The following is an 18032-nucleotide window of genomic DNA, read 5'->3' as shown; positions in this document are numbered from 1 at the left end:
AGAGTTTACTCAAACTCATGTCCATTGAGTCGGTGATGCCATCCAACCATCTCAACCTCTGTCATCCCTTTCTCCTCCTGCCTTCAATCTTTCCCAGCATCAAGGTCTTTTCAAATGAGTCAGCTCTTCGCATCAGGTGGCCAAAGTATTGGAGTTTCAGCTTCAACATCAGTCCTTCCAATGAACATTCAAGATTTCCTTTAGGATGGACTGGTTAGGTCTCCTTGCAGTCCAAGGGACTCTCAAGTCTTCTCCAACACCACAGTTCAAAACCCTGAACTCTTCGGTGCTCAGATTTCTTTATAGTCCAATTCTCACATCCATACATGACTCCTGGAAAAACCATAGCCTTGACTAGACAGACCTTTGTTGGCAAAGTAATGTCTCTGCTTTTTAATATGCTGTCTAGGTTGGTCATAACTTTTCTTCCAAGGAGTAAGTTTTTATTTCATGGCTGCAGTTACCATCTGCAATGATTTTGGAGCCCCCCAAAATAAAGTCTACCACTGCTTCCACTGTTTCTCCATCTATTTGCCATGAAGTGATGTGACTGCATTCCATGATCTTAATTTTCTGAATGTTGAGCTTTAAGCCAACTTTTTCACTCTTTCACCTTCATCAAGAGGCTCTTTAGTTCCTCTTCACTTTCTGCCATGAGGGTGGTGTCATCTGCATATGAGATTATTGACATTTGTCCTGGCAATCTTTCCAGCTTGTGTTTCTTCCAGTCCAGCGTTTCTCATGATGTACTCTGCATATAAGTTAAATAAGCAGGGTGACAACATACAGCCTTGACACACTCCTTTTCCTATTTGGAACCAGTCTGTTGTTCCATGTCCAGTTCTAACTGTTGCCTTGTGACCTGCATACAGATTTCTCAAGAGGCAGGTCAGGTGGTCTGGTATTCCATCTCTTTCAGAATTTTCCAGAGTTTGTTGTGATCCACACAGTCAAAGGCTTTGGCATAGTCAATAAAGCAGAAATAGATGTTTTTCTGGAACTCTCTTGCTTTTTTGATATAAAGGGTATGGAATTGTCTTTCTGTGCCTAGACTTTTTTTTTTTTAATCACAAAGCAACTCTTGACTCATTCCTTATCAACATTTGGCAGTGATAAACTGATCAAACATTATTTCTTCTCAGTCTTAAGACTGAATTTCTGCTGCCTGTTGCTTATTTAGAAATGGCCCAGGGTTCTGCTTTTTGCTCAAGCCCAGACTCAAAAGGGCTTCCCTGGTGGCTCAGCTGTAAAGAAACTGCCTGCAACACAGGAGATGAGGCCCCAATCCCTGGGTGGGGAAGATCACCTGGAGTAGAAAATAGCTATCCAATCCAGTATTCTTACCTCAGAAACCCCATGGACAGAAGAGCCTGGCAGGCTACAGTCCATAGAGTCACAAGTGTCAGACACAGCCGAGAAACTAAACAAGACGACTCAAAAGGAAGCTTATGAACTCTTCACTGGAACTGAAATGATAAACTCACCCTGATCAATGCTTGACTTAACCTAGATGTCAATGCAAGTGTGTAAACTACATTCAGTCTTTGATTTTAAACCATTTCCACTGTATGTTCCTTTCTGACTCACACACTACTACTTGGATGTCTAATAAGCAATACAAGTGCAAACCACTCAAAGCTTAATTCACCCTCCAAATGTGGAGTCATCCTGGAGTCACTCACACCTCATCCAAACTCTCAGCAAATCTACCTACCAATTAATACCTAACTTGTTACCACCATTCACTCTGGTTACAGCGGCCACTTATTTCAATAGTCTTTTAACTGCTCTTCTCACCTCCTCAAACGTGAAGTCCTTTTGCATCAACCCCAGCCCAACAATACTCTTAAGCTTTATTAAACACAGGCTCCAAGAAGCTGAAATTATTCTTTTAATGCTTTGTTCAGGGCAGCATCACCAATGCTTGGGATTATGCTGGGATGGGGTCAAGTACTTGATATATATATCTGAAATAACTGCTCTTGCCTCAAGGGTTTTTAGACTTGCTATTCTCTGCTAGAAACATTCTTCCCTGAGATACCTTAATCTATATTAAGGCTCTGAACCATGTGCCTTCAGAGATTTGCTCTCAAGTCACCTTATCAGTAAGGTTTTATCAACTACCCCACTTCCACTGCATCACAAATACTCTTCCATCCTCATTTTGTTTCTCTTCACAGCATTTACACCACATAACCCACTGTATATTTCATTCATTTGTATACTGCCTTTCATCTCCCATCCACACAGTTTTCAGTCCCATGAGATCAAGAATAGTAGCAAGCCCTTACCCTTTACACATGCGCTTAAGATTTTACTTTCTACTAACATTTTACTGATTTTGTATGTAAACTTTACGACATTCTAAGTGTGACAGTCCTATTTCTTAGCTAGAAATATTTATTCTCACATCTCCAATGTAAAGAAAACAGCTAAGGACTTCCATCCTAAGTCACACAACTATCTTACATAAATGTTAGTCGCTCAGCTGTGCCCGACTCTTTGTGACCCCATGGACTGCAGCCCACCGGGCTCCTCTGTCCATGAGATTTTCCAGGCAAGGATACTGGAGTGGGTTGCCATTTCCTTCTCCAGGGGATCTTCCCAACCCAGTGATTGAACCGGGGTCTCCTGCACTGCAGGCAAATTCTTTACCGACTAAGCTACAAGGGAAGCCCCAACTATCTTAAAAACAGATTATGAAATTATGATTAAAGTTTTAATAAAAAATTGCCTTAATGTGTTTAATGCTACCCAATTATATTTAAGAATAAGTATATTGCATTTATTCACTACTAATAAATCTTAATAATCTGAAGTCAGAAGCATTTAATTTTTAATGTTTCTAATGCCTACTTGGAATATAAAGACAAAAAAAATACAAAAGTGTTTAATGTCTCTAGATAAACAGGAAATGTGAATACTTAACAGTATTTGCTGATCCATTTCAAAATTATTTATGCTGAACACCAGACACAAAGGAGTACGTGTGTGTGGATGTGTGATTCCATTTATATAGAATCTTAGAAAACGCAAACCAATCTATATTAAAGAGAGAATACAGATCAGCAGTTCCCAGAGGCTGGAGTAAGGGGGCAGGATGAACTACACATGAGGAAACCTATAGGAGGTAATTGACACATTCTGTATCTTGATTGTGTTGGTGATTTCACAATTATGAGTGTCTGTCAAAACACACCTAAGAGAACAGTAAAAATTGACTAAGATAAATACTTCATGAAATCATTAAATGGCTAAAATGACTTTCTATGACTACATGAAATTGGAGGAGCTTTTTTTACCCAAGCATAATCAGAGAAACTAAGGAAACTACCTGAGATTTCTTCCAGTAACAACAAAAGATTGCATCCAGAGTGGGCTTGAAGGGATCATAAGAAGATATAAAATCCCATGGACAGAGGGGTCTGATGGACTAGTCCATGGGGTTGCAGAAGAGCCAGACACGACTTAGCAACTCAACAATAAACTGGAAAACAAAGACCTCTAATTACTCACCTATTGTCAGAATTAAGTAAGTAAAGCTTTACCTGAAGGACATTATTCACTACTTCAAATGCACCAGAAAAGGAACTCAAGCACCACGAGAAACACAGCAACATGGGATCACAAGAAGAAAACAACAATTCTCCGAACACCAAACCTAAAGTCACAGAACATTGCAATCTTGAGAGATTCAGAAGGGCTGTCATGAAGAAACACAATGAGCTACAAGAAAATTCAGAAAAAGTATTTTAAAAATTAATGAAGAGAAAGAACACTTTAACAAACAGACTGAGACTGTAAAAGAGAACCAAACAAATTGTGGAATTAAAGCACTCAATGACTGAGAAGAACAACACATTAGAAAGCGCTGGATATAAAGCAGATGGTAGGGAAGAGAGAACTGCTCTTCAGTTGAGTCTGAAAACAGAAATCTAGAAATGATGCAGGTAGAAAAGGAAAGAATAAGATCTAAAAAGAGAAGAAATTCTGCGAGAACTATCAAGTAATAGGAAAAATGGGTGTACCAGAAGAGAGGGAAAAGAGAATTTATTTAAAGAAGTGATTGCTGAGAAGTTTCCAAACCTGGAGAAGGAACTGGATGCACAAGTCTAAGAAACTAAGAGAACACCTAATTCCCTCAATGCAAAAAGACCTCTTCCCAGATACATCATATTAACACTGTCAAAAGCCAGTGACAAAGAGTTTTAAAGACAGTCAAGGTAAAAAAAAAAAAAGAGTAACCTACGAAGAAACTCCCATTAGACTACCAGCAGCATTGTCAGTAGCAGCCTCCCCCAGCGGCTCAGTGGTAAAGAACCTGCCTGCAGGAGACCCAGGCTCAATCCCTAAGTCGAGAAGATCTCTTTGAGAAGGAAATGGCAACCCACTCCAGGATTCGTGCCTGGGAAATCCCATGGACAGAGGAGCCTGGTAGGTTACAGTCCACAGTGTTGCAAATCAGCTGGGACATGGTTGAGCTACTAAACAACAAGCTTTCTCAGTAGAAACACTACAGGACAGGAGTGAGTGGAATGACATACTCAAAATACTGAAAGATAAAAACTGTGAGCCAAGAATACCCTATCCAGCAAAGTTACTCTCTAGATATGAAGGAGAAGTAAAGGCTTTCCCGAACAAAAGCTGAGGAGGTTCATGACCACAAGGCAGGTGGCACAAGATGAGGGTTGGCTCCTTGGGTGGGGAGGATCCCTTGGGGCAGGAAATGGCAACCCATCCCAGTATTCTTGTCTGGAAAACCCCATGGACAGAGGAGCCTGGCGGGCTCCAGTCCATGGGGTCACGAAGAGTCAGACCATGACTGAGCACACGAAGACACAGGGCTGCCTTACAAAAACTGTTGAAAGATCTCCCTTCTGAAATGAAAAGACACAGAACTTTGAGTAAGGTAATAGAATTTCTAATTCTAATAGAATCAGAAAATGGTAATTCTGTACTAGAATTAAGTAAAATAATTAATTAAACAGTTAAACATTTAATTACAATGTAAAGGGGAAAAAGAAGTAACAATAACTAAAGTGATGTCAATTTGGTAAATAGAAAGGAATAATTTGGGACCATAAAAATATTGTGGAAAATTCATACAGGCAAATGAAGATAAGATGCTATCAGCAGGAAAAGAACTATTTTATCTATGAGAAATTTATACACATCCCATGGTAACCATGCAATAATTCTAGGTAAGACACAAAACACAACAGAAGAGGAACTAAGAAAAACATTACAGAAAACCACCCAGCTAAAATGGCAGACAGAAATAGACACACACAAAAGAAACAACAAAGATACAGAATAACCAGAAAATAAAAGATAAAATTAATAATAAGTCCTTGTTCATCCATTGTTAATACCACCCTAAATGTAAATGGAGTGAATCTATCAATCAAAAAGGTACAGGGTGTGTGAATTCCCTGGCAGTTCAGTGCTCAGGACTTGGGTGCTTTCACTGCCGTGGCCCTGGTTCAACCCCTGGTCAGGGAACTAAGACCCCACAAACCACATGCTTCAGACAAAAAAAAAAAAAAAAAGGAAAAATAAGAAAGATACATACATGCTGGTTGAAAAGATTAAAATAACAAGACCCAACTATATGTTGCCTCCAGAAGACTCAGCTCTTAAGACAAACACAGGCTCAAAGTGAAAGGAAAGAAGATGACATTCCAAGCAAACAGCAGACAAAACAGACCCCAAAAGGGTAATGAGAGACAAAGATGGACAGTACATGATGATAAAGGGTATGATTCACCAAGAAGGTATAACAGTTAATAATATATATGCCTATTACATAAGGGAACCAAAATACACAAGGCAATTACTAACAGACCTACAGAAAGAAACTGACAGCAACACAGTTAAGAGTAGGGGACCTTAACACCCCACTTACGTCAATGGACAGATCATCCAGATAGGATGCCAACAAGGAGACGGCAGTCTGAAGTAAAACAACACATCAGATGGACTTAATAAGTATCTGTGTCAGACATTTCATCCAAATGTAGCAGAACACACATTCTTCTCAAGATCACATAGAACATCCTCAAGAACAGACCATATTCTGGAATGTAATACCAAGTCTCAATAAATTAATTAAGACCCAGATAAAACATCTTTTCCAACCCACAGAAATGAACTATAAGAAAAAACTGGAAAATTCCCAACTATGTGGAGACTTAACAACATGTTAAGTGAACAACCACTGGGTAAACCAAAGAAGAAATGTTTTTATACCTGAAGATGAATCAAAACGTAAATACACCATTACCAAATCTATGGGATGCAGCCAAAGTGGTATTAAGAGGGAAATTCATAGCGATACAGGCCTACCTCAAGAAACAAGAAAAATTTCAAATAAAAATTCAAATCTTACACCTAAAGGAATCAGAAAAAGAGCAAAGTCCAAAGTCAGTAGAAAGAAGGATGTAAAGATCAGAGGAGAAATAAATGAATTAGAGGGTAAAAAACAATAGATTTTTAAAAAAAAGAAAATTGACAAACCTTTAGCTAAACTACGAAAAAAGTATCTGATAAACAAAATCTGAAAACAAAAATAAGAAACTATAACAGATACCACAGAAATACAACAGATTATAAGAGAATACTATGAAAATTATATGCCAACAAACTGGACAACATAAGAGAAATGAATAGTTAGAATCATGTAACCTTCTAAGACTGAATCATGAAAAAACAGAAAACCTGAATGGGCCAATCATTAGACCAATCACTAGCAGAGAAATTGAAATACTAATAGAAAACCTCCCAAAAAACAAAAGTCTAGGACCAGATGGCTTCACACGTGAATTCTACCAAACAATCAAAGAAAAGCTAGAGTCAGACTCTTCCAAAAAACTGAAAAGAGAAAATGCTTCTAAACTCATTTTACAAGGCTAGCACAAGAACACACACACACACACACACACACACACACACACACACACACACACACACACACACACAATTACAGGCAATGTCACTGATGAACACAGAGGCAAAAGTACTCAACAAATACTAGTAAATCAAACACATGTGTGGAAGAACAAAACAGGTAAAGCAGGTCAACTGGTAATTAGACTGAAACTCAACTTCTGATGATGAGCAAACTGCAGTGTATACAGAAGTCAAAATGTAATGTCATGGGAAATCTTCTGACCTACTCTTCTGCAATGCTCAATGATGTTAACACAAAACTACTTGCACTGGGCCCAGCAACCAAGAGTAAATGTGCACCATGCTCACATTTTACAATCTACTATTCTTAGCTATACACTAACTAAATTTGTGTTAAGTTAGCTACACAAATTTGCTTTTATAAAAGGAAAAAAATCCCTCAAACATGTAATAACCTTATATGAGTCTTATTAGGCATCCCAATATAAATGAATTCCTGAAATGGCTTTAACAGGAACATAAAAACCCTTAGCAATTTCATAATAAATTTTTAAGACATAAAAAATGCAGCTCTCCCACTAGCAGGGTCTTTTAAGTACTGAAAAGGAAAAAAGGTCCTTACAATGCTGTAAAGATAAAAACATTAAGATAAATTAATCGAATACTAGGTAACTCCTTTAAAATAGTGTTATTACTTCAAAACATGTTACTCATACCATAAATACAACTGAAGCCTTATTATTTAAAAAGGGCTTCTACGAATATGTGTGTGTATATATGAATCACTTTATAGTACACCAAAAACTAACAAAACATTATAAATCAACTGTGCTTCAGTAAGGGGAGGGGCACTCTACAAAAACAAGATTGAGAACATTTTTCCCAAAAGTAAACAAACTAAAAATACTCCTATTACAACTGAGTATGTAAAAATATAACATCAATAATTCTTTTCATTGAGAATGTTTAGGCAAACTGTAGTTCCCTTTATAGATTCACATATAAATAATATTACCACACAGTATCATTTAAGCCAGTGTGCTTCAGCCATACTCTCCAAAATACTTTTCTATAACAAGTAATTCACCTATAACACTCATTCAATAAATATTTTAGAGACTAATTTTGTACCATGTATTATCTTAGGGACTAGCTATGGCTGAAACACTGAAAACGACTTTGTAGTGGTATTACAACACACATTTATTTTCTCTTCCACACTTGTGAAAAGCCATTTGGTATAGCACAAAGACTACTGACCTAGAAAAAAATATGGGTTGCAATTCCTGCTCTGTTTACAAGTCCTTTTTAATTTTCACAGTAATATAGAACCATGTGTTATATACCATGCAAATCTGAGTCAGAGAATGAACTGGACTATGTAAATATTTTTAAAATTTTTTTAATTTAAAGTAATTTAGAACTTGTTACATTCTTAAGGCTACTGAAGCTCATAACCATTAGAAATGACAAAGTACTCTAAACCCTTAAAAATCAAAAAAAACCTCCTCAGACTTTATTTGTATTAAAGCTAGTGTTTGAATTGCAAAACGTCCTCCACTAGGTCAAACTCTTTTAAGACTTAAAAAAGAAAAATATATAAGACATTTTCTCTTAAAATCTTACCTTTTAAGAAACACTTCTTACATTTTAAAAGTAGAAAAATACTATTCATTAAAACAAACAAAAAAAATAACACTTCTCTCAAAAAACAAACAAAAAACCCCCAAGACATTCAAATGACATATATGATTGTACTCTTTTTAATAAAGGCTTTATATATAAGCATTTCCTTATAGGTATACAACCCCTGGCCTTGCTATACATATAAATGGATCAGTTTTTCCAATAGAGAATCTACCTAAATAAGAATTTCTCTTTGTCTTTTAGAGAACATATGAAAAGGTATTAGACTTGAAAAAGAAAAGAAAAAAAGCTGTAATCATATAGGAAGCCCCCCATTAACTATTTTAAAGATTTCAACCATATTTACCCATTTTTATACCTTATTCAAATATCTAACACTTTTGCTAACCATATGATATTTTTAAAAGAATTCAAACAGCAAACAATAAAAGATGTATTAAATAACTGTGGCAAATTCTATCCTTTTAAGAGTACTTGCATATTTAAAACATTTTATTAAGGTATGAAAGGGAGGGGAAGTTTCACAAAGATTTACTGATATGATTATCAATGCTTTCAATGAGAATAAAACAGATCTTAAAATACGAATTGAGAGTCAACTACTGTCCACCTTAATTTTCCTTCATCTGAAGTTCAGAGGTAATGTGTGTCCACTTTAGGGAAGATTTATATTTGAAAAAGTTTATTAGAAAAATAAACAACTTTAAATTTTACAATATTTTCCACTTTCAAGAGTCTTTCAAGATAGAGAAGATGAGCCTTATGATTTAAACATGATCCAATTTACAAAATCTCATTTAGTCCTATTGAGTAAAACAAAATACAATAACAAATAGGGAAATGTTAGTAACTATTAAGAACTCCAATGTAAAAATTAAAAAAGTAAAAAAAAAAAAAAAACCAAAAACCACCATTTGTTGCATGTATCTAGACTGACCATATTTATACTCTCATGTATATTAAAAAGCTTCACTGAAATTTAATGTGTTACTTTATTACCAAGATAATACTATCATATTAAAATATAATTTGTGCAATCTAGGTTTATTTTATAGAAAAATTTATCAACTATAACCAGGGATTGACAAATTTTTCCTTAAAAGGTCAGATAGTAAACATTTTGTGCCTGCAGGTAATAAAGTGTCACTACTTAACTCTGTCACACAGGAAGAAAGCAGCCACAAGTAAATGAATGGGTATGCCTGTGAGCTGCGGTTTTGCCTGCTGCTAAAAAGACAATGCATATTTTATATATATATATAGGGGTGAGGGGAAGAGACACAGAGGGCAGGTAATACAGGGATAGGAATAATAATATAGATGGATAGCTATTACTAAATAAACATTATAAAATAAAAGTTTCCACACTTATTTCCCAATCATGATTGCATGTGTGTATATATGTATACAAACAAGTTATAAAACTATTTCATTTTAATTTCATATTCTTTTTGGTGTGTGTAAATAGTATCAGAACAAAGTCAGATAAGCAGCAGAGTATCATGAGTGACTGAATACTAAGAGGGTAATCAATAACCATGAAATTTGGTTTTGACCATCTTAGTATTTCTACACAATGGGAAAACTAATTTATTTGCTGTGCCCCTGAAGAAAACATTAGATGCATAATTCAGATGTCGTTTTAAAACTTAATTGAATTGTTACAATTCTGAAACTAAATGTGATTTGCTTTGTTTTATTAGAAAAAATACTCAGGCAAGGTCTACAATCATCGGTCAATTAAGAATGACTTACAAGAACATGAGGCAATAAAATAAAAATACAGGTACAAACTATATATCTGAAACACTATTTGGCAATTTTATAACAAATCAAAATTTAAAAAGAAAAAAGGAGATTGCAGATTACTTCGTAGATACAGAATAAAGCAACTGATGAAGTGCTTAAGCAAAAGAAAACAAAAAATAGTAAGAAAACACACTGCTTTTCAAAAATAAAATCACATTTGCTACAGATCGTATGAATAATACCCTTATTAAACAACCATTCCAGAATGTCTTACAGAAGCAGTGCTTTTATTTGCACTTCATTTACTTTTATATGACTTACTTCATGTATATAGCTCTTTAACCCCATTGTTAACGAATAAAGCCTCCCATAATTTTTATCATTTTTAAAAATTTTTTTAAAGTAAATGAGAAATGATTTATGTATCATGGAACCTTTCCCATTTTGGAACCAAAAGGCTTATTAATTCTATATTTTTGTCTATTCTTTCTTTAAAAAATTTTAGTGTAAAAACTGCTGGTTTTTTTAATATCACTGTAGTAAAGTGAAAACTCCTCAATCAGGAGTAGTTTCTGCAGTTTGACTGCATATAACCACATACTTTACAATATGTCCTTCCAACAGTAAGGAAATAATTGATTTCACGGTCACTGTCAGAAATGAGTGCCATAATTCTATTATGGGTAATAGGTCCTCCCTCAAAGACTTTCTGGAAGGATGTTCAATGTGTTTTGCTCTTATAGATATTAACAGTAGTACATAGTCCCTTAAGTCTGCAAAAGACATTTATTGTTAAAGAAGGTGCTTTATTAACAATTCCTCTGGCAGCACTAGTGAATTACAATATCCTTCAATATTATTTCTACCCATAATATATACATTTAACTTTTCATGCCTCTAGAAAAACATCTACAGTACATTTCATAATATAAAAATATATTACAAATCTGAATTATTTACAAGCAATGTTCTATTAACTCTATGCAACATTTGTTTGATACAATACTAACAAGTTACACATACTTCCATTTCTGTAAGTTTAAAAAAAAAAAACCATATGGCTTCTTGCTTACCAAGCAAGAAAGTGATTTTATTTTCCTTTTCAAAACCAACTTTGGTGCATAAAGGATTCAGTTTGAAGATACTTGTAAAAAAAATACGATTTTTCTTATGTTAAGAAAAAAACAGCTCACAAACCAAATGCTTTCCTCAAAAAAGAAAAAAAAAATAGAGGCTTATTATATAGGTTAAAATGAAAATATGAGGATTATTCAAATAATTTGAAATAGAGGTTTTTCAAAAACCGTTAACAGATTAGTTATATAGGTAAATATTAACATACTGTACTCCATGAGAAAACCCTACTCCTGAAAGGGGAGCCACCAGACATTCTGCAACACTCTTTAACAGAAATTCTCAGCCCTAATTCGATAGACGAATTTTTAGTTGATTGCAAATGTCGTTCACTGTTTGCTTAAATACAAATTGAACACTTTTCTTATCAGAGTTCTGCAAAAGAACACAAATGGCAACCAATCACATCTATTTATCATAATTGAAAGGTAAATTATCTCTCGATAATTTTCATTGTCTAATATTTCCTAGTAAGACTTCGAATCAATAGACACTGTCAAGACAAATATCCTTACAGTGCTTTTGGTATTTGTAAGGGCACATGTTGTAATTGGTTTTCTTTCCAATATCAACTACTGTAATCACTAAAGGGTTTAAAAAAAAAAAAGCAGCTTAAAGCAGCAAGCATGCAAAGCCTTTAAGAAGCTGATCCGCTAAGTTGCCAGAAGAGTGTTTGCTCAGTCTCCCACAGTACCACTCCATGAAGATGTGGATATACAGTAATATATTAATATATTCCACAGAAGAGCCTACTTCATTCACAGAATGTTTACACTAAGCATAAATATTCTAAATATTGGATTTAAGGAAAAAAAAGGAAGGGGGTTGATTCTAATGTGCAACTTTTACTAAAACCCATTGTCAGTGACTAAGACTGCAGGTGTCCCCGCTTGTTTGCTTTTTATGTATTTATTTATTTTTTACCTCTTCAACCTCTTCTGCGGCATTGTTCTAGAAAAAGAGAAAAAGGGATAATTTTTTATTCAACTGAATGAAAAACACATATGAAGTGCTTCAAAAATACAAATATGTATAAGAAATAGGAAATGTGACAATCACTGATCACCATGAAAATTTATTTCCTAAGCATTCACACGATGGATAAAAATTTAGTTACATAATATACAACTTTTTAATAAATCCTTTTCATGTAACCTATTAATGTGTTTCTAAAAAAGAATCTCATGTTTAAATTTATATGAAACAAATTAGTGTTTAGTGTTTAAATTTCATATAAGTATGTCCTTTTTACTGCTATTTTTGAAGCTAATATATTTTTTGAATGTTTGTCATGCTTTCATTTTGAGATGTGCATAAGCTGCAAACTTTTTCTCCTAAAACAAATTAGAGTAATTCTTTCTTCCCCTCTTAACTGCACATGCTTTCCCACTCCAAGTCCAAGCACTGCTAAGCTGCCACAGCATGGCAAATGTAGGGGGGGTTCTAGAAGTCCGCACCACTTTAGGGTAGATTTGATTCTCATTTCCAGAATCGTAGAAGCATGAAAGTTTACAGACTCAAGATTAAATGTTAACATGGGTGGAAGATGGTTTACAACTAAAGAAAATTAACTCCACAGAAGTACCAAATACATCTTAAGAATGTGTATCATCATTACCCCAGAAATGAGTAACAACTGCAGAATTACACCCTGAGAACAGGCGGTGCAAGTCCTGTGCACTTCTGGACATCGGTTCTGAGCTTGAACAATTTTTTTGTCACTTTCACCAAAATATCTAAATTGCTTCCTATATAGCGTAAGAACAGCAAAAATAAGCTGATTCTGTGAAAAAGGAACACTCTCATAGAGAGTGGGAAGTAGAATGCAGGGCAGAAACACGAAAGTTAGTCTCAACCTTTTATTTAAAATTCATGCCCCTTTATCAATTCACTGCTTAAGGCATGTTTAGGACCATTCTTGGTTCTCCCAAAATATCATTATTTTAGAATGCTAGTTTTAATCACTCCTTTCAAAGAATAAGCAGAAATAAGCCCTAAATTAGGTGCCAGTAAATAAAGAATATCCAATTATTTTTCTTTAAAAAGAGAAAGGTAAATCATTTAAGGTTATTTCACTGTTCTCTCTGCTAGCTAGTTTCTTGATAACCTAGCTCATTCCACAAAAAAACACACAAGTTTCATCACACTTAGCACCTTCACCAAAAGATGCTTTAAAAATCTGGAAGCATCTCAATGTCTCCTTGCAGCAAGGCCCATTATGCGAGAATCTCACTCTCAAAAGATGTCTCACATTCCAAAAAGTTGAGTCGTAGAATGAACGAAACCTTCAAATCAAAATCTTTGTTTCAACTTTTGGCAGAAGACATAGTACTTTAGAACAGCTGAAATTCACATTTGGGATTATCAATCATTATGTCACCTTATTCTTATCCAAACTACTACTATATAAAGTATATATTAAACCAGAATTCCTTTTTAAAATACAGAAAGTTCACTCATTAAGAGTGTCTTTTAAGCATTTTCAACCACTTTTTTTAATCACCATGGTATATGTCATTTGCACACAGGCAGAATGAAGCTCAGTCACATCCTAGTTGTGTCATTTTGGGCAAGCTGCGTACCTCCTGCCTCAAATTTCTAATCTGTAAAACAAGACATAGGAACACCTACTTCACAGGCCTGCTGTCAGGAGGAAGTGTTATGTAAAGCACCTAGCACAGTGACTCAGCAAACAACCAGAAATGGCGGTGGTCTCTTCTCCTTCCCCCACTAAACACATTCCACATGCACGACACACAAAAACAAACGTAAGATCAAAAAACTTGGAAATGTGAACACTCCAAGCTACCTCTTAAAAACAAGCACAGTAATATTTGAACTGCTCTTTTGAAAAGTCTAAGAAGAGTCTAAGTTTAAGAACTTCAATCATTAATGGTATTTAGTGAACACATGATATATGTCCAGGTCTACCTGTCTGATATTAAAAAAGAATTACATACTTAAAAGGCACTAATTTTCAAAACACTCTATATCACAGTCTAAGCTATTCAAGATAAATCTGGAATTAATGGGGCATATAAACTTGACCAAAATATTGCCCTTCTAGAGACTACAATTTATGTATCACTGTGATGTAATTTCCATATATAAAGTCCCAGAAAGCAAGATATGCTTGATGCTGAAACTCAGTACTTAAAATAAGTCCCGACCTTATATCCAAAATTTAAGAAGGTTTACGATTATAATTCAAAGTGAAACATCAAAGCAAGAATTAAATTACCTGTATATGTTTGGGTCCAAAAGCAAGGCAGTATCTTTGGGTAGCTTTGATAAATGAACTACTTTAGTTTTTAATTGATGTCGTTCACTTTCATTCACCCACACATCAGGCAGACTGTGAATTAAAAAAACTAAGTCATATATAAAGTAACATTAAGTTTAAACTTATCCTTCACATACCTCCACATTATTCACATTACCCAGCTTTTTCTGACTTGTCTGACTGGGTCACTTAGGTTAACAAGCTTATCAGACACCAAGGAAACTCAGTAATCTAAGTAATGGGATGTAGACACCCAGTCAGAAAATGGTATGGTGAAATTTTAGACATAAATCTGGAAATGATTTTTGATGGCAAAGTCATCCCACAACTTGGAAACATATATTAACACACTGCCTGTCTCTTAGCTTGCTAAGTGAAATTAGAGCATGATGTGATAAAAAGCTGAAATCTAGTTTCTTTATAAAGAAATAAGAAGTAAAAACCCCACCAGGTTAATTTCCACTTTGAAAAAAATGAATTTCGGAATAAAAGCATTTTGATATTTGGACTAATCGATTTCTAAAATATTAAGAATACAGACATCCGAATATAATTTTTTTTAAGGAACTGTTATAACCTTACTATAAAAAGAGCTCTTACAAATCAGTATGAAAAAAGTGAACTCTCATTAGGGGAAAAAGAATAGGGGAGACAAAGGACATAAACCATTATTAATTCACCAAAGATGCAGTTGCTCATAATCAAAGAAATGCAAAATATAAGAACTCCAATAGCCAGTGTTGATAGTAAGTCAGAAATAAGCTCTCTAATGTCATAGATGAGGCTAGAAACTGACACAAGCTTTCAGGAAGGCAACGCCTCTCTCCGTAACAGGCAATGCCTATCTCCATAACATTTTCCATAGCTTGTAAATAAAAACAAAGTTTAACATTTTTTTAACAGTGGAAAAAAATGGGTAACTTTTAAATGTTCAGTAAAAAGTTCATTAAATTAATTTTACACAGACGTTTCAAAATATTTTAGAGTAGCATTTTTTTTAAACCTGGAAGGGAGGGGTAAAAGGAAGTGGAAAGTATGTCCTACACTCACAGACATTTGATAATCACAGGATTTTTAAAAAGTTAAATAGATTTCTTTACTTCAATATGCTAATGTGCACTGTAAATTCCCAAATCTATTTTTTAAATTTATTTTTATTTTAAGGATAACTGCTTTACAATGTTGTGCCAGTTTCGGCCATACAACAACTTGAATCAGCATGTACATGTGTCCCCTTCCTCTTAAACCTCCCCCCACCCCTCACCACATCCCAAATCTATTTTTAAAGCTCTTAATTCATATTATGTTCATTAACATCTCTTTGGACTGGAGTTTGGGGAATGATATTGTAGAAAAATATATAATAACAAGAATAAGTATGGACTATATCTTATTAATTTTTAATGAGATTCCATTCATTTCAATTTATTCTATTATTGGTGCTTTTCTATGATATACCTTCATTTACCTTCTGCAACAACTAAAAAAATTTTTAAGAATAAAAGGAATACTGAACATGAACTATCCAAATTAAGGAGCACATGGGTCAGAACCACTCTAATAAAAGGGTAGTAAAACTCAAAGAAAAATGTAACACTCCTAGAACACTCACCAATTGTTTTTTTCAATAAAATGTCATTAATAGTGTCCTGAAAAATGTTCAGAAATTGTTAAAATAATTGACTCAAAGGCTTAACTAAGGTTGCTTACGCCCTATCCTACTTGAAGGTTATTAAAAGTTCTGAAAGTAATCACATCCTAAAAATGATTAAAAATTGCTATGACAACTTGCATTAAAAAAACTATTTTAAAAGTTAATTTTAAAGCTTATACCGTGAAGCACGTACTCTTAAGAGCCTTTACAGATTATCTTTTTCATGCTGACAACCTCAAAATATTCTGTGATTTCATTCCTGTAAGTCTTCTATATTTGAACCCAATAGCTTAAGTAATTTTTGAGTAAAAGATTTTAATAAGAGTAAGACATCAGTCTATTTAGTTATATATGCAGTATTCCAAATACTTACATGTCTTCAGGCATCCAATGAAGCAAAAGTTTTATCTTTCCAGAATCCTCTTTTCTCTTAGCTATTACCTAGCAATGATATAAAATAAATTACAATAACTATTTATAAAACATCATTCTAATATGCTTTAAAAAAGCTTTCGGTACTAATCAAGAACTGAAGTGTCTGTGTTTGGGACCAGGTGTTACCACCACATCTTGTCCTGCCCTAGTTCGTAGCAATTCCACCCACCCTTGATCATTTATTTTCACAAAAGAGAAAAAGTGAAGTAGCTTTATACAGCCAAAGACAAAAACCGTATTATCTCTTAAAATGCTGTTTATTTTACTATCTACTAACTCTTTAGCTGAGCCAGAATACCAACCAAGAATCCACATTGGCTAAATGGGTTTGTTTGGTTTTTTTTTTTTTTCAGGCGGGGGGGGGGAGAGCCGTGAAATGTGTTTGAAGAACAAATGAACAGTGAAGGAAAAAAGAACACTGAAAGGGACAAGTCTCCTTTTTATGATTAAGGTATTTGTCATTTGTGTGGAGGCTTTTTGTTTGTGGGTTGATTTGTGTTATTTTAAATGAAACATTAACCAATCAGTGTTAAGGTTTGATTTTAAGGAATTTGGTTTGATTTTAAGGTGTGATTTGATTAAGAAATCTAAGTTAAAGTGTGGACCAACGAGAGCTATAAGGACCTATGTAAGTATAGGAAAAACAAAATGCTTGTCTTTCATTACCAGATGCTAAAAACTAATGATTCTTAAAAATCAATCAAAATGGCATTTTAAAAGTCTGAGAACTTCCATATTAATGAAATTAGAACACTTCTGTTTTAATAATCTACATGTCAATATTTTTTATCAAGTTTTTAAGTTTCAAATAGCCTCACAAAGTAATGTTATGTGTCATCCTCAAAACATATTAGAAGTAAAAGCAGTACTTCACACAAACACAAAACACTTTCTAGCCTCATTATTTAAAACCCTATAGTTAAGTACTCTAAATCTAGACTCAATAATAGGGTTAAGTAAAAAGCCCAAAGACAGATCTGAAGACGCTAAAACAGACTATCTCTACATACAAGAAATAAGATATAAAAATAATGCAATGCAACCAAGTATAGCAAATCAACTGACTGGTAACTGGGATTCTGCTGACCTCTTCTGGAGAAGGCTCAAAGAGAATGTTTCAATTAAGGAAGACAAATTAGGCAAACTGAACAGCATAGTACACCACATAAATATTCTTATGTAAAATGTTTCACTATCAATATGCTTATCAAATTAACCATA

At 34.3% G+C, this 18032-nt stretch overlaps 1 protein-coding gene across 5 annotated transcripts in view; it reads right to left on the bottom strand.

Annotated features, from left to right (window-relative positions):
- Positions 1-10236: 10236 nt before the first annotated feature.
- The window catches only part of AEBP2 (AE binding protein 2), a 67377-nt gene continuing 59581 nt past the window's right edge, over positions 10237-18032 (bottom strand). For all 5 annotated transcript variants that reach the window (XM_020890899.2, XM_070453718.1, XM_070453719.1 and 2 more), the window contains exons 6-9: positions 16750-16817; positions 14681-14794; positions 12364-12390; positions 10237-11814 (exon numbers count right to left, since the gene is read on the bottom strand). In XM_020890899.2, the coding sequence (XP_020746558.1) occupies positions 11769-11814; positions 12364-12390; positions 14681-14794; positions 16750-16817 (255 nt within the window). In that variant the 3' untranslated portion in view covers positions 10237-11768. The remainder of the gene's footprint in view (positions 11815-12363; positions 12391-14680; positions 14795-16749; positions 16818-18032) is intronic.

The sequence above is a fragment of the Odocoileus virginianus genome, chromosome 23 (genome assembly GCF_023699985.2).
Source record: "Odocoileus virginianus isolate 20LAN1187 ecotype Illinois chromosome 23, Ovbor_1.2, whole genome shotgun sequence".
Taxonomy (NCBI): Eukaryota; Metazoa; Chordata; class Mammalia; order Artiodactyla; family Cervidae; genus Odocoileus; species Odocoileus virginianus.
This window is presented reverse-complemented; position numbering and strand designations above follow the sequence as displayed.